The 24,561-nt window shown below is 36.7% G+C and overlaps 1 protein-coding gene across 2 annotated transcripts; it reads right to left on the reverse strand.

Annotated features, from left to right (window-relative positions):
• Nucleotides 1–282: 282 nt before the first annotated feature.
• Nucleotides 283–23,628, reverse strand: COPS2 (COP9 signalosome subunit 2). 2 transcript variants are annotated; one of them, XM_063346514.1, is made up of 13 exons: nt 23,356–23,628; nt 12,747–12,860; nt 11,591–11,668; nt 10,862–10,987; nt 9,365–9,454; nt 9,183–9,260; nt 8,123–8,297; nt 7,359–7,537; nt 7,179–7,231; nt 4,833–4,930; nt 2,946–3,028; nt 1,827–1,885; nt 283–1,037 (listed from the first exon to the last, which is right to left on the reverse strand). In XM_063346514.1, the coding sequence occupies exons 1-13, from the start codon at nt 23,407–23,409 to the stop codon at nt 893–895; spliced, it is 1,332 nt and encodes a 443-aa protein (XP_063202584.1). In that variant the 5' UTR covers nt 23,410–23,628; the 3' UTR covers nt 283–892. The 2 variants fall into 2 exon arrangements, with proteins under 2 accessions (XP_063202584.1, XP_063202583.1); XM_063346513.1 differs by having other exon boundaries at nt 9,365–9,475.
• Nucleotides 23,629–24,561: the final 933 nt, after the last annotated feature.

A 24,561-nucleotide genomic window follows, 5' to 3' on the forward strand; every position in this document is an offset into this window, starting at 1 on the left:
AACATCAACAATACAGGACTGATAATAGTTTGGTATCTTGCAAGATAAAAGTCAGTTAGCAAGACTGCTAAATGTCAGCTTTTAAACTCTTTAGTATTTATGTTTAACAATTTCCAGGGGAAAAAGAAAAAAGAAAAATCAACAGCACACATACCAAGGTTTAGACTTAAAATCTCCATGTTGTCCTTCATAAGTGAGGTGAGGATGAAGTAATGCCTATTTTCTTTTAAAAATAAAAGTAAAAATCAAGTATAATGAAAGCACATCAAGAAACAAACTGTACAATTTCTGAACTGCACTGTTTATTTTGCTGCTTGAAACCTAAGTGACAGTATGCCACTATAATTATGGGGTTTCTTCTAAACCTTTACTACACTGCAGGTACAGAAATATACGGACACATTTTTGGAGAACTGACATTTTGCAAAATGCAGCAAACATTTCAATTTATACATGAGAAAAGGAAGTGTTCAAAAGGGTATGCATTTCAAGTTATTGCAGGTTATTTCTGTGAGAGAATTTCTGCAGGTAAAACATGTTTAAATTTAACCAACAGTAACGTGTCAGTGTATTTAAAATCATGACAAAAATCTTCTCTCTGGTCATTAATTGCCCTTTGACAAATTACTAGGATGTTGTATGTTTAGGGCAAGATGTCAATACAGCATAAATCCCGTGGTATTTTGGTTTTCTTCTGGAGATTAAAGCTGTTTTTTTTCTTGGGATTAATGCAGCAGCAAAACACAAACCAGCTGATCAAAAAAGCACTTCTGCCATAACTCCAATAATTTCAGGGCACACCAACCGACAGTAGTTTTGCCATTCCCAGTTCTTTAAAGGTTTACATCACTGCACTCTTGCCTTAAGTACGTTTGTAAAAGCTTGTTTTCTGTTAGGCCAGCTTGCTGACTACAGCCTGGTTGAGAGAATTTAGTTGGTTGGTCCATTTATCTAACGCAGTATACCGTGCACCACCTCTCTTCTGATGATCCAGTTCTAGGAGCTGGTTGACTTGATCAATTCGGCCATGTATAGTGCTAGAAGCAAATAAATAAATAACTATAAATTGATAATGCACATGGAAAGAGGAGCTAACAATAAATCAGAGGTAAAATAAGATGATGTCTTATACAAGAGAGACACAAAGTCCATTTCAGAATTCAGCACTTATTGTAATATATTGTCCTGGGTAGTACTGCTTATTTAGTTGTCATCATGATTGGAAATCAAATGAACTAATTCATTGAGCAATACATATATTATCTCCTTCGCTATGACCCACATATAAAGTCTGAAGCAGTATGAGGTAAACAGTTCTTGAAAGGCAAGGAATCATGAAATATGGAGATTTATGTAAAAAGAAATTAAAATATAAACCCATGTATGGGTTACATTTTCCTAGGAGATACAAGAAGTTACTCTCCCAAAAAAATCTTACGAATTGTAGTTAAGTTTTTACAGTCGAGAGCAGACTAATAATTTGTAAACTTGAAAATGTACTCAAAAATATACATGGGTATAAGCAGCAATTACTACTAATAATAGTTTTCATAATTTAATAATAATTCAAGTAATTTATTACATAATTCAAAATTCAAGTGAAAACATCCCACTTAATCTCTCTCTATAATTTTCTTGCCTCATGTCTTAGAGGTATACTTTACTGCTCGTAAGTGAAGCAAATCTAAAGTCAGCATCATTACCTCTCAGTTCCAAAAATCAACCAGTATTGTCACAACGCACAAAAATATTGGTTTTGTTGCTTCTTGTATACTTCGATTATTTTAAAGTAATTAAAGGCCAGTAATCAAGAATAAAGTACATACTTATCCAATATGCACTGCACAAGCAAGCTTTCCACATCAGCTACATCTATGTTTAACTCCTAAAAGAAAAAGAAAAACTCATTATGCTGCTACTCTGTTTTGCAACATTAGATCCTTCCAATCTTTATTTTCATTCACAGAATTTGGTTTCATTTCTGTTTCTTACTGTTAAAAAGTATCAATTCAATAATGATCTATACATCAAAAGAACTCCACCCAAAGTATATATGTCTAATGATGAAGAGATCAGTAACCTCAGAAAAGGCTGAAGAGGCTAAAGCAAAATTTTTGGAAGCTCCAGAAGAGGAATTCCTTTGCTGACTGACTGAACAAAAAACCCAACCAACGAAAAAAGAAACCGAACCCACAAAAGAACCCAGGAAATAAAATAAGACAATAATTATCAGAAAAGAATGGGTCTGTACTCAAAACCGTTTAGAAGGCTAATTGCATCTTCTGGCTCAAGCAAGTTCTACAAATGTTAAGGCTAGCTTAAAAAAAAGGCATACAGAGTTCTGAAGACAATTTAAGCAAAAAAATAGGCATTTCTAATACTTCATCATATATTTTGGAATGCTGTGAATTTTTGCAAGAAAAATCACAGACAGCAGATGGAAATAGTCACTATTGTCACTGCGTTTTGATTTTGCTCTTTCTAGATTAGGGAATGAAACCAGTGATTCTAGTTTTATAGTTGGTTTGTTCTATTACCACAGTTCTGTAACTCTTACAACACAGACAATTTGAAGATCTCTCTTGAACAAAAGGAATTAAAATTTGGATTTTTATCTTCATAAAATTTACATTCATAATTACATTTTGAATTATACAAATTTCACTTCTTCTATTTCTCTTCAGAAAAGTGCTTTTCTACACCAAGTAGAATATGGTAATTGAGTATTTTAGAAGTATATCGTAGCACATAGTATAAAAAGCATTTGGACAACACTTGAAATTTACATTTTAGCACTGTAAAGCTGCTAACAGTGCATCGGCACTGCTTTATGGTTTAGATTATATTTTAGATGTTCTATTTCTGGAAGCGCTGTATTTATTTGAGACCTTCTATTCACAATTAATCATTTACTTAAGCAAACGCAAGACTCCACTAACACATACCTTAGAAATAAAAGGAATATGTATTCTTGTGTAAGGCTTAATTAATTTTATAAGCACTTGTGTTCTGATGTTTCGCAAAAGCTCTGTAAGAGAAGAAAAAACAAATACTGTAAAAACAACAGTACTGAAATTAAGATGCAATACAGCTCCATATAGAAAGATATCCTAACTACCACGAACTTTTACGGTAATAATTCAGTGAGGTGAGGAAGCACAGCAAAATAAAGGAACCCTCCTTTTCCAAGGATCCAAGCAATATGTAACTCTGAAGATGGACAGATAGAGTTGAAAACTGTTCAAAGATGGAGCAAAACGTATTCCCTGGTAAAAATTTATATTATTCAAACTAACGGGATAAATCACACAGATTATTGCCAAGTACGTCTGCCCCTCTAATATATGGTTAGAATACTTGTCTTGTACAAAAGTGAAAAGAGTTATTCTTAAGGCTCTGAAACTTAAGTCTGCATGCATTTAAAATGTGAATATTCCCCATGAAGTTAAGTTAAAACATCAGGGCCTAGTAGTATAATTATAAGGAACCGAAGAAGTAGTATAAAACAGAATCTGCATGAAGTAGCTGATTTTTCTTAGATACGATAGTGCAGCCATTATTTCAGAAATTTTTACATTACTAAAGAAAATTTGGATAAAATGAAAGCATAGATTACAAATTTAAATTTAACAGGGAAAGAGCTAGATCCATTTTTACCTAACTAGTTACTCAAGGACTGTTTACATAATGAAAAATAATATTGAAGACCAAATTACATATCTCAATAAAACTAAGGAGATTAAAACAATGAGGCAAGGTATGTAAACATTATACCAACAAACACACATTCTGTATCACTACAGAGTGAATAAGATGGGACTGTCTTTTTCATCCCTGGATATCACTAGCAGACTGCTATCATGTAAGGGGTGAAACTCAAATTCTCTTCAATCCCTTGATTCAACTGTCCTCCTCCTCCTGCTTTACAGTTCTGTCATACTTTCTTCCTTAAGCACCCATCTCTCTCATCTTAGAGTCTCTCCCTACAAGACTTTGAAGCTCACCAGCAGTCGACATGTAACAGCAGCAGAGGCGTTATATTTAGTTTCCCCTGCTGTTTGCCATGTTCTCTTTTACAAACAATACGCATAATAAAACCAGGTCTCTGGATTTAACTCTTTTCTTTCATGTAACTATCCAGCTAAATTATCTTGCAATGCCACAGTAAGCCCTACTCTTGATGAAAACAGTAGTTATCTGAAAAACTGAACACTATATTCAAGTGAAGAGACTTTTAAATTCTCAGATACATCACAAATGCCAGGGGTAACTTTATTTTGTCATGTTAATGGAATGCATCGGCATGTGTTAGTGTGTTCCCCTGCTTTATTAAGTATAGGTACTATAAATCCAAATGTTGTTTTCAACATATATATATTAGAATTATGTATCTTATTACATATTTTATTACTACATATTTATTAATGCAACCTTCACTACATTATCTACCTATTTTGTCTTTAATCTGAAGCAGAAAATTAACCTTATAAACTAGCAAACATCTAACTTGGAGACTGACACAAACCTTTACAAGTAAGGGTTGCCTTCATTTAATCCTTCCAAAGGAAAAAACAGTCAGTGCCTAACACCACTGTAGATATTGTCTTAGAATAAACTTTCATCATTCCTGCAATTCTTCACAGTCATTCTACACGCCTAGATGCATGTTGGCTTTGACCAACCTCTTAAAGAAACTGGAAACAGTAAGGGAATTGCCCAGAAGTAATTACAAAAGAACTCTCATTCTGCCAAGAAGAAAAATAAACCATGGGGAAAAAAAAAGCTTACCAAGTAGTGAAAAAAAAAAGGATTAAAATAGCCTGCAAAAATACCTTCAATGTGCTCCCTTATGAAGGGATCGTCCATGATGTTGCTGTGATTTGTTTTCAGAATCTTCTCAAATTCAGTGATGTCGTTATTCTGATAGGCACTTCAGAAAAAACAGGAGACTGAATTATTATTTTTTAAAAAACAGACTCATGAGACTTTGTGCTACAACTTATAAAAAAAAAAAACCCTGTATTAAGTGTTGGTGGCAAATAATTATATTCAGAATCTTTATAAGGAAAAACTATTTCAAGATGAGATGCAAAAGGAATGACCTTTCTCCTATTTCAATTTTAGTAGCATTTACAAAATTTTAGTACGAATATTCAGTTATTTCGCAAGTACGCTCTTGTTTCAAAACTTTTTGTACTTGAAGCATTTATTCTTTAAAAAAGCCTAGACCCTAAAAATAGCCAATTTTGAAAAGAATCGTTACTTAAATTTTGGCTTCATGAAGCCATACTTTATGGAACAAATAAGAGCCAAAAAGAACACAGACGGCTGTTGCTCTTTCTATAATGTCCATTTTAAACTGAATCCTAAAAATACTGGCAGATGGAAGAAATCCCAACTTCCAGGATTAACCATAAGTAATTTTGGCACAATATTACCTTTTAGATTTTTATTTATAGCTTGTTTTTAGTACATATATTGTTTAACTTGTCAATCTCGTTATCTGAGAAAGCATTACAAGAAGAAGGTGGGTTTAGGCACCTATTGTTCAGCAGTGGCACCACAAAGTCAGTTAAAGGTAAGAGCTGTAACCACTGAAACAAGATCTTTTTCTTGAAATATAATGGTTTTACAACTCGACTTATCTTTTCTTACAGGAACAGTCAGCTGTAATAGGGACTATCCACTAACCAATCAAACTTACTCAGTAATTTTGTTATATTAAGCTACAGACTATCAATATTTAACCTGAAAGTTCGATACATGCTTTCAATTTCTGTTTCATACTAACCATGAAACATTTTAAAAACACTGTCTATTTTCCCTTCACAGTCTCTGTACGTTTTCAAACTGGTTTTAAAATGGTCAAAAAAAAGTCATCCTTTGATATCATAAAAATGCACAGGAAAAAGACGAGTTAAATTTAAAGTGGAACTTGATGAGTTTATAAATGCAGTTATATGAATGGAATTGACACTTTGTACTGTATGTAATGTCTCTTTACCATATGTAAAACATTCAAATTCCCAATGTAGAGTAAAAGAAGAATTTAAAACATAAAATCAATTCCAAAGATTACAGTTATCTTCTGCATATTTCTTATCTACACTGCTTTAATTGCATTATTAACTTTAAAGAAGCAGTTATACTCAAATGTCAGGATAAAAGATATAAAAATTAGGAAAATGAATAAAATCAGATTGGGTGAGGCCATCTGGAGTTCCTTCTGCCTCAAATTCACATGAAACTATGACAGTGAAATAGAAAAGACATGTCTGAAGTGGAATTAATGGAAATTGTCACTTCATAAACTGCCAAGTCATTTATTCATCATTATGTCAATAACAAACATCCTCACTTTGAGAAACAATTTGTATGCAATACAATGGTGCAGGACCAAAGCAGTATCAGAGCAAGGTTTGTTCCAACATGAGATGAACTGTGTATTTCAAAATGTGAGCAGGCATTACTTCTTACGTAATGAAAAGGTGGGACAAGTTCTCCTACACATTGTTCTTTTTTTTTTTTCCACTTGATAAAGCAAAGGCAGGATAGAGTCGATGGAACAGGTTAGCTTCACTGCACAATACACAAAAACTGCCTCAGTTCAATTTATTTTGCCTGATGATATTAATACCCTAAAAGTTGTAACATCACAGTTGCCTCTAAGAGGTAACGAAGCATTCAATTTTCACGTGAAGGACAGGGGAGATCACTTGGGAGTTCAGTTTTGTATTCCTGAATTGTGAAACTCCTTTAGTAATCATGACATATCCATGCATCCAATTATTCTGTTGGCTTTGGTATTTGGTGTCAATCATCTCAGTTTCTCACATATAATCAGCCAAACCCTAAAGCCTGGTTGCAGTACAAGGTAGGACAACTTTATTTAAGGGAATAAATGAGGTTTTTGCCACTGCATAAGAAATTCACCATAGCAGAAGACAACAGCGTTTTTCTGTACCCCTACCTGGTAGAGAATAAATACTTTTGGTATGTCATAGTAAATAGAAGTTTCTTAAGAAAAACAAATGATTGACAAATATTTGCTCAATATTTATGAAATAACTGTGTTAGCTGTGCAGAGAAAAGCCACCTCTAAAAACATTTCACTTCTGGTTTGGACACTGTATCTTTTTTATTTTTTATTCTCTTCTCCAGAAAAATTAAAATCTTACCTTACTAAATTTGTCATTGCTAGGATCTCTGGATCGTTTTTGTATGGTTTAGCCTACACAGAAAAGAAAGCACAATACATATGTTTAGATTTTAAATATTTTTTTCCATTTGCACCTTTTGGGTAATTTCCCTATGAATTTAGAAAAGGGGGGGGAAAAGGAAAAAGAAAGAAAAAATACCTCCTGAGAGTCAAACGGATTTATTCCAGATTTCATGAGCATGTTTGCTAAGACCAAGTATTTTAAGCAAGTGGTTCTTCTGGGGCTCCCTGATTCATCGTAATTCTTGAATGCTTCAAAAAAATCAGTATGTGCCTTTTCAAACTCTCCTTCTCTTAAGTGCATTTTGCCTCCACATTCTGAAAAGAAAACACAGATGAAGAGAAAAGGAACACTGCGTGCTTGTTGCTGACTACAATAATTGTACTCAGAAGTTCCACGCTATTTCTAAATAGATTATTGAAATATTTTCAGGAGTCTTTGCATTCTCTGAAATCATTAGGGAAAAAAAAAAGCATTAGGGACTTCACATACAGCATTGCCATTTGAATGAACCCATTCCAAAGAAGAAAAAACAAAACCAACCCACACCATAAATCTAAGAGAACACTAATCTTCACAGCCAATAATTATTTAACCTTATGTTAAAATACTGTAAAAACTATAATGGAATTTAGCTCCATTTCAAAGGCAACGGACTTCCTATATTTATGGAATTTTCCCAATCTGCTGAGCAGAACCACACAGAAAAATTGAGAAATACTCTATATCTCCTTTTATTTCTGAACTACCCATGGTACTTTATTCATATACGGTTTGTCTGCCTCTGAATCTACAGGATCCTCTGTCTTTATAGTTGGAACTGGAAAAAACATTCATTATCAGATTTTCATAAAACTAATCTATGCAACAGAAGTTAAATGAAAAAGTCAAGATTAACTTGCCTCTGATAACGCCCATGATCAGTGGATGAGGAATGGCTGACTTGATGTGCAATGACTGTTCATATAGTGCTTTAAGTTTTTTGTTATTTTTCTGTGCTGTATACATTTGAATTTCCAAAGCATAGATTTCCAATAGTTGAGTACCTTTTTTTAGATCATCTTCCCCATCATCAGTCTAGGATAGATTAAGTAATAAATACTGTGAAATTTTAAGAGAACAGTGATTTCAGTTTTATACTAGTAAAAAACTGATTAACAAATACTCTCAGTAATTTCCTGTCAGAAATAAGGATATTCCTAAAACTTTACAATTCTGATATAACTATTAACACAAAACATAATACTCAAAGAACTTATCACAGGCCAAGCTCTGAAGGCCTTGTTTAATAAAGACAGGTTTTTTGTTTAATTAAATGTTTTCCTTATAACAACTCTCAGAACTTTGCCCTTTATTCTTTTCCACTTCCCTTAAACCGCACTCTCAGTATATGAATGCAATGACTGACCCACATACATACAGATAATACATACGACTCTTCTGCTGCCTATAACAGAACCATTTCCCAGATATCTGTAACCCATTTTCCATGCTGGAGGAAGAAAAGGGGACACAAACAAGTGCAGCAGGCTGCATGGCTAATTTGTTTTTTCCCCTTCCAAGGGGGAAAGTAGCAACTGTACTTTCAGTTTTGAGTAAAGCTCACCGGGAATCTTCACTATATTTTAAAATAAATGTCTATGCATTATAGATTATTCATATGTGTTTCTCATCCTTTGTTGTGGTTTGGGCCAGACTGGCCACTGAAATGACTAAAAGGAAACTTAATCAGCAGTTGTGAATATTTTTTTAAAAACTCATCTTTAAGCAGGGAATAAAACACTTTTTAAAAACTCATTTTTTGTTCATGTTATCAAACAGTTAACAAATTAAAGCAGGCACACTATTTCTTCCCTCTGTACTAAAGCTCAACAACATGCCTCAAAGGCCAACAACAGATGTAAAAAAAACCAAAAATCAATGTTGTGTACTAAGCTACAGTGATTTAGAATGCAAAGGTACCTGGCATGACTGATGCAGCTGACGCAAAATCTTTTGTAACTTTCCATATTCTTCTCGTTCTAAATATAATTTGCCAAGCTGTAATGAAAAAAAAATTGAAGTACTAAGGTCTATTAAGATTTCACAATCTGAAAAGGTGGTGTCACAAACAAAAGCAAAGAACAGTAAGTTATATATTTTACCTTTGTGTTTGTCTTAAACCACAATCTATCATTCTTAGCATCTTTCAGAGCTTCGAGTGTTGTTTCATAGAATTCCTGAAGCAAATCCATCTGACATAAAAAATCAGAATTCTATAATTGTAAACAGCAAATTTGTACCTGTTAATAAAGTAAATCTGAACAAACTAAAAGTGCATGCTTGAACTTCAAAATAAGAAAGATATCAGCATCTTATTGAATGTCTGCTTTTAAATTGTAAAGAGTTTCTAAAGTAACAAAAATAAGTACACTTGCTTTTCTTACATGAAATAGATAGAACAAGAAAGTATTCACATTTTAAGATTTGCAACCATCTATCGTGTTAGCGAAAAATGAAAGCCACCTTATACAAGCTCATCTTATATAACCAAGTAATAAAATTCTTATGTTGTGTAACAAAAGACAAACACTAACAGGCAACCTCGCTCCCACTTAAAATAAGAAAAACAAAAATAATTTACATATCAAAAAGAAAATATGATTTAGAAAGAGAGAGAAATGGTCAAAGAAAAAGATGTTCTATACTATCAGTGCTGTGTGGAAGAAAGCTCTTGAGCACATCAAACCGATTCTTTGCATAAACCCCAAAAATGCAACATCCAAAATGGTACTCAAAGTGCTGAGCGAGACCTTTAAAAAAGGTTCTACAGAGAATGCATTAGTATTGTTTAAGGCCATTTTTATTTTGGGGATAACAGATCTGGGGCAATACATCAAGTTAAGATTTCCAGCTTGTCCCTCCAGGTCTGGCTCCAACTGCATTGAGACCAAACAGACTGATCTCTACCAACAAGTTACAGTCTAAGACAATAAGAGTAAACCTTAAGAGTAAACCACCATTCAACTATTAAACTTCCATTTCCTATGAGTGGCAGGAAACGTAGGATTATGATAATGACAGAAGAGCCATCATTAAAGACCGCTGATCATCCATATGCAGGTGCTACTTCCAGCTAGTCAGGGGAGCTTTCTACTCTCTGTAAAGCTTCTACAACACCACAAACGAAAGAGAGCTGGGCTGTGTATCTATGAAGATGTACCTCGCTTGCACAGTACACTCAAAGACAGGCAGTATTTAACACCAACAGTTAATTGCAATGTTTTTCAAAGATTCCCCTCTCCTCACAAAGTAAAAAAAAAAAAAAAAGAAAAAAGTATTGTTTAATTAGAAATTATATTTGAGAAAGTACTTATAATGTGTAGCTACTACGCTAAAAAAGAAAGAAAAAAAGTATTTACTTATTAGCATAGAAATCACAGGTAAATATTGCCAAAAAAAGACAAATTTATGAGAAGCTATGTGTGTTGACCGAATCCATTAAATGCAGGAAATATATTTTAACAATAGACAACAAATTAATACTGCAAATGTTCTCTATTAAGATAAAAAAAACCCAAACAAATCAACAGACTACCATACACAGAAAAGTCCACAGTTAAAAAGGAAAACCATGAAGATGAAAGAACTAATGATCTAACCTGCTTGGAAGTAGATATATAATCAAGAATAGAATTGATGGATTTTTCAGAGTAATTCCTTGTAACTGCACTCCGTATGTAGGTCAATAGCTGTTTATATCTGTTCATCATTTCAGGAAAGTTAGTCTAAAAGAAAAATAAAATTACATTATAATTTTTATTTTAATGCTTAAAAACCGAGTTATATCTTGCAAATACACATACAGAAAAGAAAGCGTAACAGAAAGACTATGCAGTAGTTGTTGCTATTAGGAATTTTACATCACCACTTTATTCATAAGCAGCAGAATCAGGAATCACTTCAGCAAGAGTGCATGGAATAGACATTTAAAATACTTAGCTCAACAAAGAAAACGGAGTTGGCTGTACAACTATTTGGAATGGTTGCATATGTAGCGTATAAATTTTTCACTGATTTGTTACGGTGAAGTAAATGTATATAGAAACATTACTGGTTTCAATGGTATGACACCTCAGGATAGCAAGGACTGAGTCTCAAACTCTCAAGAGTATCAGCTGACTACAGCAGCTATTTTGCATCCATTTTGCCTTTGACTTGCAACCACCATATAATTTCCCTGCCATGCCTGTATTAGCCATTAAAGGCTGCAAAAGACAAGTTCTGGCAGATTTAGTTGTCACAGCCATAAATTAGAATAACAACTTAAGATCTCTGGATCAAATACATATTTATGTCATTTAGTGTCAAGCGATAGCTGTAATTCCTACCAATTTAAAGTTTATTTTAATCATCTGTTTGAGAGCTTTGAATCCCCATTCTCCTTTTTCACCTTCGAGCTCCAAAACCTGAAATAGAAGAATTTTTTAAACAATATTTATAAAAGCTTTATTCAAACTTAAATGGATTTGCATCTTGCTTAAAATGTACATATCCCATACATGCCTTTTTCCCCCACTTTGTTCCTTATGAAGTCACGTTTCACTCTTCCCTGTTCTTCAATTTTACTCTTCCCTGATATTATTGAGAAAGCCAGCGTGCGGTATGTATCTTATTAGATTTCACAACTTTGCTGATGTAGGGAGGGTGAATTGTTATTTATAGATTTTTGTTGTTGTCTAAGACCAAACACTAAACTTTAATGCCACTCCATAAACACACATACACAAAAAAGTTCTAACACCCCCTGCAAAACTGACTCAATGCCCCTTGACTAAATTAGTAAAAAATGTATACTTCCGAATTACTATAGTTTCTTCACATATCAGAAAGGCTTCTACGCTTTAATGTAACACGGTCAAGGGAACGTTTTGTAAGTAAAAATTTTGGAAAGTTTTTTGGTTTTGTTTTTAAAGTCACGCATATAATATTGTTACACACTATAAATAAGCCAAGAGATGCAAAAAATCTGTTTTTTCTTTTAAAAGTTACATCTAACATATTGCTTTCTGGTGGCAGCATACAAACATTAAAAATTTAAAACTGCCATGAAGGAAAGAAACTCTCTGTCACTTAGTATTTATACATTTAAAGCTTTGGGATTGGATAGCAAACCAAATATAATACATTACATAAGACACTGGGGAAAACGCCGTTTCATTTTAAAAAAAACTAATGGATCTGGCTTCTGTAGCTGACACATGAAAAAATGCTTAGGACTGTTTAATTAACTTAGTAAATCCTGAAGATTAAAAACTCAGTTTTGCAATAAAATAGGACTATTCCATGTCCTATTTATGCCCCCTAAGAACGATCCTGAAAGGCAGTCAGACAGGAGTCTAAATCGTCCAATGATAAACTTAGCACATCAGTAAGTTAAAATATAAACATTACTCTTAAAATTCCTGAAACTAACTCAAATGCTAAGCAAATATTTTAAAATGTGAATTAATGTAAAATAAGAGATAAAATATAACGACAGAAAACCTTCTGAAAACTGCTTAATGCTGCTTTGGGATCATCTTCCTTCAAAGCTTTAGAATTGTAGTATTGATTTTCCAGATCCACATTTGGTTCAGAATTGCTGTCCTCAGAATATTCCTACATTTTAAGGAAAAAAAGAAGAAACAAATAAAAATCAGAGAAAAAAAAGAAAGGTTCAGAACATCTAATATTCTGCTAAAAATAGATAAAATATAGTAAGACATATTGCTAAAACTGACACGGAAAATACTTATATACTAATGGAAAAATCTTCAGGTTTAGAGCATGTAACAGGTATGGACTCGTGATTTCATCATTCTCCCACTGCTAGGCCAGCCTCACCATCCACCAACACTTGCCTGTCAACAGGTTTCTTCTGGACTAATGAACTCATAGCTCTACCAACTTCGCCTTTATGACAAGTACAGACTGTATTATTAAAATTCTGCCAATTCTGGTGTTTAAGGAGAGACGCCTAATAGCATATGTCATTTCTGTATGGGGGAGAGAACATGCTGGTCTCTAGTCTTCTAAAAGGCACTCTATTATATATGACCTTTGCTACCTACAGAAAAGACTGGGGCTGAGTTGCCACACAAGTAATGATTCAGCAATGAGGGATATAAAATGCTTCCATGAATCTCCCCTTAATCTGCCTTTTTATGCCGTAACGATTCATACTTGTCTAAGGAAATTAAAAGAATAACGCTGATAACACCAGCTGCTTCTGTGCTGAGAAGCAGGAGATGATTGAGAAAATGCTAAGGATACTGCCAAAGAGGGTGGGGTGGGGGCATATGCACAATAATTTAATCAAATAATTACCTATCATGTGCACGAGCACAAAACAAATCGAAGAATTTACTTCTACCAATTATTACTTCATTAAAAAAAAAAAAGGTACCGTGAGGCTTTTTCTGATGAAAAAAACTAGGTATTTTATCTTCTTTTGCTGAAGGACAATGTTGCATGTCTGAATTACGGAACACTAACAAAACTCAAATAATATTTTCATCTGAGGTTTACACAAGTCAAAAATATTTCACACTTCTGCGTTTTCAAGCCAGCTTCTCTCAACAGTACTTAGCTATCAGGAGACAAAACGTTTAACACAATTTATTTAAATCTCAATGTTACTGTTATCAGAGTGACCTTCCCTTGTAACAATATAAACAATGCATAGTCAGGTACGCTTTTTTTAAGTTGGCATTTCTTCTTTTACTGTAATTCTTCATCAGGCACATTTATTCTTTTGTTCATTCATATATTGCTAATATTAATGGGCTTCTTTCAAAACCATGGGAAGGAATGAAAAAAAGATAAGGCAAAAAAGAAGTTTTAAATTAGCTCTCTCCTCCCTACAGCGCAAGCAAATCTTTCAAAGTTTAAGTTTTCTGAAGTTCTAATGGAAAAATGAATTATGGAAGCCCACAGTTAGACCAAATTTTATTAAACATGGTCCCTGAGACATTTATCCTTCAACCTGCTAATGTTTCTATTTGTTGCGTGTAGGCAAATTGCTCACATACGTACTTATTTATACTCACACCAACTATTAGTATTTTAGTAAGAATCAGTGGACTTAAACGCCTAATGAATTCCACAAACCTGTTTTCTGAATTCATAGAGAACTATAGAACTTAATACTGAAAACAGCAAACAAAATAGGAAGCAAGTGTCTTATTTCACCGGGCAGACTTTCATTTTGGTTAGCTTGTTTTTGGAAATTCTTTACCCTATTGATCCAACATCAATGGAGCAGCTACAAGAACATGCACATGGTGTCAGCAGCTGTAAGTGTATCAGGCACCTTATGAAGGTATTGGCTGCCAAAGCTTAAACAGCATAGCATTTAAGATACATGTAATCAGCTGATGTCTTGTTTATACTAAATTTGAACAATGAGCAATGAGTATCTATTACAAATAGATACTACTTCTGGCAGAAGTATCTATTTGTAAAGATAAAAAGAAAGCAAACTAAATTAATTCATTTTAGGAAGCAATGTGCTCCGTTAGCTTAAAGCCAGAAACATCTGATTTTCCATCTTAGCTCTGGCAGTGATGCTGGATGCGGACTTGCGCAGGAAGCCTTTTTTCAGATAATTTTTCACAATGCTGCTTAAATATCCCATAAAGCTCTTTTCGTAATAATATTAATACATAATAAAGAATAACTGTGAAGTCCAGATATCATTTTTTCCTAATGGAATCACTTTGAAATGCATCAAAGGTAGTGCTTTATGTTCTCACAGCTATATTTTTCTAGATTTAGATTAGATACTAGGAAGAAATTCTTTACTGTGAGGATGGTGAGGCAGTAGAACAGGTTGCCCAGAGGAGCTGTGGATGCCCCCTTCCTGGAGGTGTTCAAGGCCAGGCTGGATGGGGCTTTGAGCAGCCGGGTCTAGTGGGAGGTGTCCCTGCCCAGGGCAGGAGAATGGAACTAGATGATCTTTAAGGTCCCTTCCAACTTTAATCATTCTATGATTTTTCCTTCATTTGATGTCTATTTGCCTCACATCAAATTTAGGATGCTGATATGGAGTTAAAAGCTCTAAGGGTGATAGGGCTTTCCTACTTCCGGATAATGTAACTTAAGGTGCTAACTTTAAAAGACACATTTAGACTTAATGGCTGTGAAGGAAGCTTTAAAACCATGAACTAAGTATGGGATGATGCCGTGAATCTGTAGGCAATCCAAAAAAAAAAAAAAAAAAAAAAAAAAAAAAAAAAGATCAGCCATGTAGATACTGCATCTTAATTTAAGCATCAATGCTAATTATGCCAGTGCTGATCAATTCAGAAGGACCAGCACTCTATCTTCTTTTGATGCAGAGATGACTTAGTGCAGTATGATATCAATGTGGGAACATTCAGCTTTTGCCAAAAGCAAAAGGAAAGGAGGAGGAAAGGAAAAGTGTGAAGCTGTCTCCTCAAAGTTCAAACTAAGAAAAAGAAGCATTTCCTTCCCAGTACTGAAAACAGAAAAGATCTTTTAACAGTAAATTCAGATATCAAATGCCTAACCTTTCCTCACCCTCATTTTTAACAGCTCTCCTTCCTGCCTGAACAACTTCCCCAACTCAACCCTTTTAGACAGAAAGTTTGTCGCATCGAACAATGCAGTACCAAAATAAAAGTGCACAAAACTTAAGCAGAATATCAGGTTTACAAAAAGGATTTCTACATAACTCTCAAAATCTCTACCATACAATCTAGACATAATATTCTGCATAGTGAAGAACACCTTTAATTATAACTTGAAGATATAAAAGCACCTGTGTGCAACACTTTAGCTCCAGCTGACATTAAAAAAAGTAACAGGCATAAGAATTTTCTTTATTAAGATCTTGGTGATATTTTTTAAATTAATATCAACACTATCAGTACAAATGAAAACAACAGAAGTCTGAGCATGCAGAACTGATCTTTGAAACCCATTTATTTCTCCCTTCCTGAGAGAATCAAAACAGTTAAGTGGAGGGGGGTTTATTCTTATTCATGAAATTAGAAAGCCCTGGTACACCTTTAAAAAAAAAAAAAAGTTGTTAAAAAAAGTTAAGACATTATTTAAGCATTGCTCCCCTGAAAATCTGCATGTTCTAAATGTAGTCAGTTATAAATAATATAATCCCCTCACATCACTTTTTGGGGGAAGAAAAATTACCACACTAGCTCAACTGTTATGGAGATAAAACCTCTGATGTAGCTTACTCTGCCTGGGACATAGTTCTTTCAAATAATTTTAATAGAAGTTAAATTAGTACCAAGGAACCAAATTAATTTACAAGTCTTTATTACATTAAGTTTTCACAAAATTCATTTCATCTAGTAAACAGCTTTAAAAGATTAAGTCTCAGCTTCTAAAATGAACACACACAGGAGGACTATTCCCCCCACTCAGCTTCAATCATCTTTTCTAGAGCATGGATCCATTTGCAGCTTCTCCAGCAGCAAAGGCAGGTTAAGAGCATCCAGCACTCCCCAACTCTCCCTGTTCTTTTCTGGTCCTAGCATCACCTTCATTGCAGCAAGTCAACATTTTACGCTGTACGAGTCCTTGATGATGGCTGGTCCTGCTTGGTTTGAAAGAACCGGCCCACCAATGCTTACACAGACACAGTCCTGAGGCTGGTGAGCTACGGCAGAGGAGCAGGTGACCAGGGAGGGGAAGAAAACCAGCTGTGGTTTCAGAAAACTGTAGCAGGAGTCTTAATCAATGTGGTCGTGAGAGATTATATAGAGCTCTTGAAGCATGGCACCTCCCCTCGCAGACAGAATAAGGTACATGAACTTGGGAGAACGTAACGCTATATCAGCGAGTGACATTTAACGGTAGGTTTGTGGTATCGTAGCAGATTAGAGTGGCACATTAACCTGGTTAAACAGGTACAAAACCAAAGATACAAATATTTTGTGAAAACTGCCCTTGTTTGGTAATAAATTTTCTTGTCTCCTCTCTTGCCTAAAGCGCTTCCCTAACCTCTGCATCAGAAGTGGAGTGATAATCTAAACTTTTGCTTCTCTGTGTGTCATTCACTAACTGTACAGGAACCAAACTCCTACTTAGCAACCCTTTTTCCAAAAAACAGCGAAAGTAGCTGTACAGAGGATAACTTTCCAGACAAAAGACACAATACAAAGAGTTCTATTTCTGTAGAAATTTATCCTTCAAAGACACTGTTAACAATACTTATTACTGTCAATTTTCAATTGCTGGTAATTTTACCAAATTTCAACCATTGGGCTGACTCAAACCATTTTTTTTTTTTTTTAAATGAAGTGCAATTGTTTCTGAGAATAAGTCTGGTACAAATTTGATTTTACTTTAGCTAAATTTGTTTCATAACCATGGCATTTAGGAGGTCTGCTAACTCTAGGATTTGGAGTGAAGACGTGATATTTTGCAAGAGCACTAGTGATGTGGGTTTGGGGGGGAGGTGGGGGGGGGCCGGGGGCACAGCTTGTTTGTTGTTCAGTTGCCTAAATGGGGCCAATTTAAAAAAAAAAAAAAAAAGAAAGAAAATAACTTCTCAATATATTAATATATTAGCTTGTCAGCTAAATTTCTTGAACATTTCGTCTACAATGAACATGCACTGTTTTCACTTAGCTTATAGACACTGGCTGAAAAAGTGACCAACCTAACACCATCCCAGCGCTAAGTACAACTTTCTTTGCATTTGCTCTTAGAATCATAGAATTGTTACGGTTGGAAAAGACCTTTAAGATCATCAAGTCCACCATTTAACAAAGTCCCCAAGTGCCAAATCTACATGTCTTTTAAATACTTCCAGGGATGGTGACACAATCACTTCCCTGGGCAGCCTGTTCCAAGCTTGACAACCCTTTCAGTGAAGAAATTTTCCCTAATATCCAATCTAAACCTCCCCTGGTGTGTTTCCTCTTGTCCCATTGCTTGTTACTTGGGAGAAGAGACTGACACCCACTGAGATACAACCTCCTTTCAGGACCACTAGCCCCCAGGCACCAGGACAAAAAGCAAATAACAGTTTCTATGTGCATTTGCCACTGGTATCCAGGCACATGAATATAAAGAAAGCAATCAGACTGGAATGTCAAAGAGTAAAGAGCAAAAGAACAGGGGCAAACCGTGAGACTGAAAGCAAGAGCGTGATTTGTGCAAGAAGTCTGCAACCACTCAACCGTGCATTGGGAGTCCCGGTTTTCTTTCCACATTCCAGGTCTCTGCTCTTCTGCTCCTACTCACTAGCTCTGCAAGTCATCTAGCGCTTGCTGGCTCACACCGGGGCCCACACCAGGAATAAGAAGAAGTCGGTGACACCAGCGATTTGCAATGGGGTCAGTACAGTTCCAAGGAAAGACAGCGCTCTGCTTGTTTGGTTGGGTTTTTTTTTTTTTTTTAAGCTGAAGTTGGAAGATGCACAGAATGAGACAGCAGACTGCAGAAGGAAAAAACTGGTATTATGACACGTAAAGAGTATCGAAAAGAAGTGCCGTTTCTCCCTCTGTCACACAGCTCTCCTATAGTTAGAGGCATCCTTTTCTAAGAGTCCAGGTTTTAGCATAACTTAGATCTAACTTACTTCTGGTTAACACCCAACTGCGTATCAGATCCCGGGGAGCTCTGTTCTGAACAGAGTGCTAAATAACTCTCTCTCAAAAAAACCCAAACACAAAACCCCAGAACTTTTAACACTTGTCAATGTTCAGACAGAAAGAATTTACTGGCTAATTTTTCTCATGCTTTTTGCCTCAGTACTTCCTTCTGAGACATTATGGTAATGAGTGAAATAAGTCCCAAATATATTAATTCTATGTTTAAAGATGAGCCTGAAGAAAATGCCTAAAACAAAATATCAGGACACACACTAAATCCATATAAAATATGAAAGAATAATTAATTTAGAGAACAGTATATCCCATGTCCTTTGTGAAGCTCACTGTTGTTGTTTGGTTTTTTATATGTTTGTTTTGTTTTGTTTGTTTTTTTTTTTAAATCACATACTAATGTAATCAAACATAACAAAGAAACAGAAGAGTGTAAAGTGGATCGGCTTGACTTAGTATTTCCCTAGTTCTAAATGCTTATTTTTGCAGCAGCATCACTTTCTTGTTTGCAATATATACATGTATTTTTTAAAATGAGTACTGAAACATAAAGAGTTGGGAAGAGGTGACAATACCTGCATGGAATGTCAACTTTATCTATTAAAAATGCATCAATACAAGGTAGGAAAATTTCCCTGTCTACTGATGAGATTGCTTATCAAGTTTGGTTACCTATAGAAATTCCTTCTGAAATGGAGTATATTTCTTCCTGTTGGAAAGATAGAGCAAACCAATTCACGTTTACTAAGCTGCCTTTCTGATAGCTTGAAATAAGAAGTAAGACTGCCTATTTCCTAATATCAACACAGCCTGAAAAGGGTAACCCTCAGTAATCTGAAGGTACGCTCCCCATGTTTGAGCCATGCCAATCCTCGTGAACCTGTAGCCACCTCACTGGGGTGCAAACTGCTGGCTGTTCATTGGAATTGTATACAGCTCTTCTTCACTGAAACGATACAACTCCATAACATAAAAAGACAAGTTGCTCAGCAAACAGATTTGTCTATCCTAGCCCAGATTAATTTTAAAGTTGAATTTCATTAAGACCACCACAGACAAATTCCTTATTTATTTAGAAAAAAACAAACAAACAAAAATAATCAAGAAGATGTATTACAACAACTGTCAATGTGTTGTCATTGTGCCTGGAAGAATCAACTCCTGAAGAAAGGCTGAATTTAGTATCAAAGTCAATTCTAAACATAGCTGTTTGTCTGAGACTGAAAACAGAAATGGAATTTACAATGGTCTTTCCCTCTTCCTCCTTATCCACCCTCAAGCTGAAACTAGTGAAAAGAATCTGGACTGAAATCATATAAGGCACCTAACAGCACCAAACTAGAAATGAAAATTGAGTGGTTTTCATAATGACCAGTAAACATTACTCTGTTCATTGAAGCATAAAGAGGAATAATCCATGTTATAATCAAGACTGTCAATGTACATTACTAGCAAATCGTGAATCTAGGTCCATCCACCCACAAATATAAATCAATTTTTTTCCTAATGTCAAGACTTCCAACAGATAAAGTTAACTTCTCTAGGAACAACTGAGGTCATTTACACGCAAAACCTTGACTTTTAACTCAATGAAAAACTAAGCAGAAACAGATAATTATGATCTGTAAAGTGGGTGGTCTTCAGTTGTTTAACAGTGTAGTAATTACTCGAAGTATACAAAAATCCATGATGAAGCTGGGAAAGAGAGTATCTGTTCACATTTCAGTTCAAGTGCAAAACATTTGCATACTGAAGGAAATGTAACTAGTCCTACAAAATCAGCAGGTCAAGTGCACTTTTAAAGTGGAACAGCCATAATTACTTCTAATAAAAGCTGACAAAATGAAAACTTTTTTGGGAGTCTTCTTTTAACTACTATTTTTATGCTAGTAGCTACCCTCGGAGGCCTGAATCTAGTTTCACCATACTGTATTTTAACAAAATAGCTATTTCTTCTTTCATTAACTGTTACTGTAATTTCTGCCTCTCCTCCTATTCCTTAAAAAAAAATAAATTCACCAACACTCAAACGTGCTCTTTTATTTTTAATTATGTCTTGTACACATTTTTTTTTATTTCAAACTCTTCTACAGCAGCTTTTACACCGAACTTGAGAATCATGCATCCCCTGATAGTCTTCTCTTAATTTAACTAGATTTGTATCAACATAAAAGGAAGAATCAGGCCTTGTCTTCAGGGCCCTGAACTATTTTCCAAAACAATTTTGTGGAACACTGCAATTACAGTCTCAAGCACATTTGAAAACAACATCCAATCATGGTTTGTTAGTCCAAGAATGCTAAAACTAGTCTAGCTGGAATACCTTTATTCTTAAATTCTGGGTTGGGTTTTTTTTCCATCAGTTATAAATCCACATTAAATTTAAAAAACTGTTTAATTTAAAGATGCAGCTTTAGTATTATTTGATGCTTTACATGGGAGTTACATACTGAAAAGAAAAAATTAACATGCTTCTAGTTATTATGAACGGTATTTTTAAATTGTGAAAAGGTCTCGGCTAGTGGTAAATAATGATAATGAAAACGCTCCAGGAAAAGTTACTACAGTCAGGGGCTGAAATTTGCTACAAGCAAGAAGTTTCAGGAAGGTTTTTCCCATGACGAAGAAAGTACTTCAGGAAAAAGAAACACAGGAAAAACAAAAAGCATTGGACCAGACATTATTCTTGGTGAAAACTGACGTAACGCATTGTGAGCTTAGGCCTGCACTCTTACTCAAATTTATATGTAGACAGCTGCATTTAAAGATTGAAAAATGTAATTCCAATGACTCCTCTCCATGTCCAGTTCTCATGTTACGAATATTCAACATGAATTCTGCTGTGTTTCATATTCCCTTGATTGTATCACATGGAAAAATAAACAGTATTTTAAATCAGGACATGGATTTCAGTGTTAATGAAAATGAATGGAAATCTGATTTTGGAACAAACTGGATCAACAAAATATTTTAATAGTCTCACTGTATTTCCTTCAGAAAGCTTGTTTTTAACAAGTTTGTGAATTCATTCACGGACTTAAGTGGAAGACTAGCAGTTCTTGGAATACTAATACAAGCAGCTCATAAGGTTAAGATCACAATGCATGTCAAACAAGCACTTTTAGGTGAATTTAAAAAACTCAAAACCAAACCCAGATGCTTTTATTCTATATCCAACGTCATCCAACCATTCAGAGCAGCTCACAACAAAAATTGCCCGGCAACTATTTCAAATAAAATCAGACAAGTATTTTAAGTGAATTCATAAGTAGAAATGATTATCAAATAATTTGCTAGAAAGCAAGTCTTCCAGAAGTGAGCATCTGGGGTTTTTCAGTGAAATTGCGATACTGTAAAAACAGGTTTAGCTGAAATGAATGACATACCGACTCTCAAGCCTCAACCATACACAGCTTTTTTAAAACACCTCCGTTCTAAAAATATATGCAAAGTTCAGAAAAGCCAAAAAACAGCCAACCAATCCTCAAGCTGAAATATAATGGCAATAGAACTAATCAGACAGCACAGAAAACATATTTTGTCTCTAATATGACAGCTATTATAGTTTACTAACCTCCCCCAGATGCTTTTTACTCATTGTAAAAAAAACTCGGTTTTAATAATTTAAAGGAGATTCATTACATCAAAACTATCCATTATATTACTAATTTCCCCCCGCTAAATTGGTCTGTTGCTAACTGCAAGCAGCACTTTTTTAACCATAAAAGCTTAAAAAAAGACCTGATCACAAAATGTAACTGGATATAGCACGAAAAATCCTAAACTTTGCAATTTAAAAAAAGAGACACCCCCCCACAAAAAAAAAACCAAAAACAAAAAACCCACACAAAACGCAAGACCCTCAATAAGACTAGAAGGGCAAAAAGTTAAAAATGAGTATCCCCTTGGCGCGTTCCATCAGAAATCGGCCGTGTGGCCATTTCTCCTCATTCCTCTTTCTCTTCCCCCCACTTTTCCCTCAGTTTGACGCTCTCTCAAGCCCACGAGTGACACCCACCCCCGCGGACCTCTCGCAGCCCGGGGCGGGCAGGAGGACAGGAAACTTTATGACTTTCCTTCGTGCCCGACTTTTCGGCCAGGGGCAGAAGGCAGGGAGGGCGGCAGGGCGCCGGGGCCCTCCCCTCACCCTGACCCCTGCGGAAGACAAACGGGGGCCCAGGCTGGTTGGGCCCGCGGGGGCCAGCCCGGGGCCTAGCTAACTTCACGGGGCCCGAGCTGGCCTGTTTGTTTGTTTTGGTTTTTTTTTTCCGCGCAGAGGTGGCGGGGCCTGCTCCCAACAGCAGCACCCGCCCCTCGCAGCCGCTGCCACCACCCCTCCTCCCCGGGTGGGAAACTCATCCTGTCAGTGCTCCCTCACGGGGCAGCACCCGGCGGGGCTGCTGCTGCTGCGGCGGCCGGCGGAGGCGCCGCGCCGGCACCGGCCGAGGCAGCACCGCTCCCGCCAGGCCCCCTGGCCGCCCCACCGACCCCCCTTCCCGCGCCTTCCCGCGCCCTACCAGGTCGTAGTCCTCTTCATCATCGCACATGAAATCATCCTCCATGTCAGACATCTTGGCCGGAGGACGGGCGGGGGGAGGGGAAGGGGGCCGGCAGAGGGAGGAGGCAGCGGGGAACGGCCCCTTCTCCCACAACCCCGCGCGGCGCTGCCCAATGTGGCTCCGCTCCGCCCGGAACCCGCTGCTGCTCGCTCCCCTCCCGCCCCCGGACCGGGGCGCACGGAGCCCAATCGGCGCTGCACCACTACCACCGCCGGTTTCCTCTCTCTGATAGCAACCGGTCCCTAGCAACGGCGGCCCGCCCCCCGCTGCGCCACCGCCTCGCCCCCTCACGCCGGAGGCGCCTCCCCGGCCAGGCGACGGGCCGCGGCTCTGCCGCCCGCCCGCCCCGGTGGCCGCGTATCCGAGCGTGAGCCGCTGCGATCCCGGCGCCCGCACCGGGGATGTAAGCCTTTGTGGCTGTGCGCCCCGGGAGGGGAAATTCAAAAAGGCCGGCCGCTCGCTGGGGTACGGCGGCGGTGGCGCCCCGTCCTGCCCTCCCTTTGCCTCACGCTGCGTTTACCATCGGCAATTAACGCTGTAGCAGCAGTTTCAAGAGGCCTAAATGGTAAGAAGCACGGGCCTTGAAGGACTGGCTTTCTAAATACTGTTACACACTAATTTCTGCCTTCAGCTGCGTGAGGCAGAACCCCTGGACAGACAAGCTTTGCCTTGCCACAACCTCCACCAGGCCCGGGGTTCTCACGGGCTCCTGGAATTGGCAGTATTTACTGGGTCTCCAGATTTTTCTGTTGCTGGTTTACGTCGTTACAGTTTCTGACAGTATTTATTGTTTTTCTACAGCTACTTCTAAGTCTTTTAAAAAAAAGTGTTTCTATGCTGCCAACCAACTAACCAGGAGAAAGTTTTACCTCGGGAAGACACATTAATCCACGATGAAATTTCCATCTTAGTATGTTTCTCTCAGTCCAAGCACTTAAAAGCTTCACGAGTTGAATATTAGGAACTTTTAAGATACATGCCAAAATAGACAATTAACAATGAGCGCGGGAGCTTGTAAATGCATTTGAAAAGCTCAGTTCCTCAAAGTAAGGGCAGCCACTAATCTTGGGGGGTAAACGGGAGCTGTGAGGCTGCGTGTTTGAGGGAAGCTGGCAGAACCACACGAACAAGGGGGGGGGAAATAACGCCATAGGGGATCGCACT

The sequence above is a fragment of the Chroicocephalus ridibundus genome, chromosome 9, assembly GCF_963924245.1.
Source record: "Chroicocephalus ridibundus chromosome 9, bChrRid1.1, whole genome shotgun sequence".
Lineage (NCBI taxonomy): Eukaryota > Metazoa > Chordata > Aves > Charadriiformes > Laridae > Chroicocephalus > Chroicocephalus ridibundus.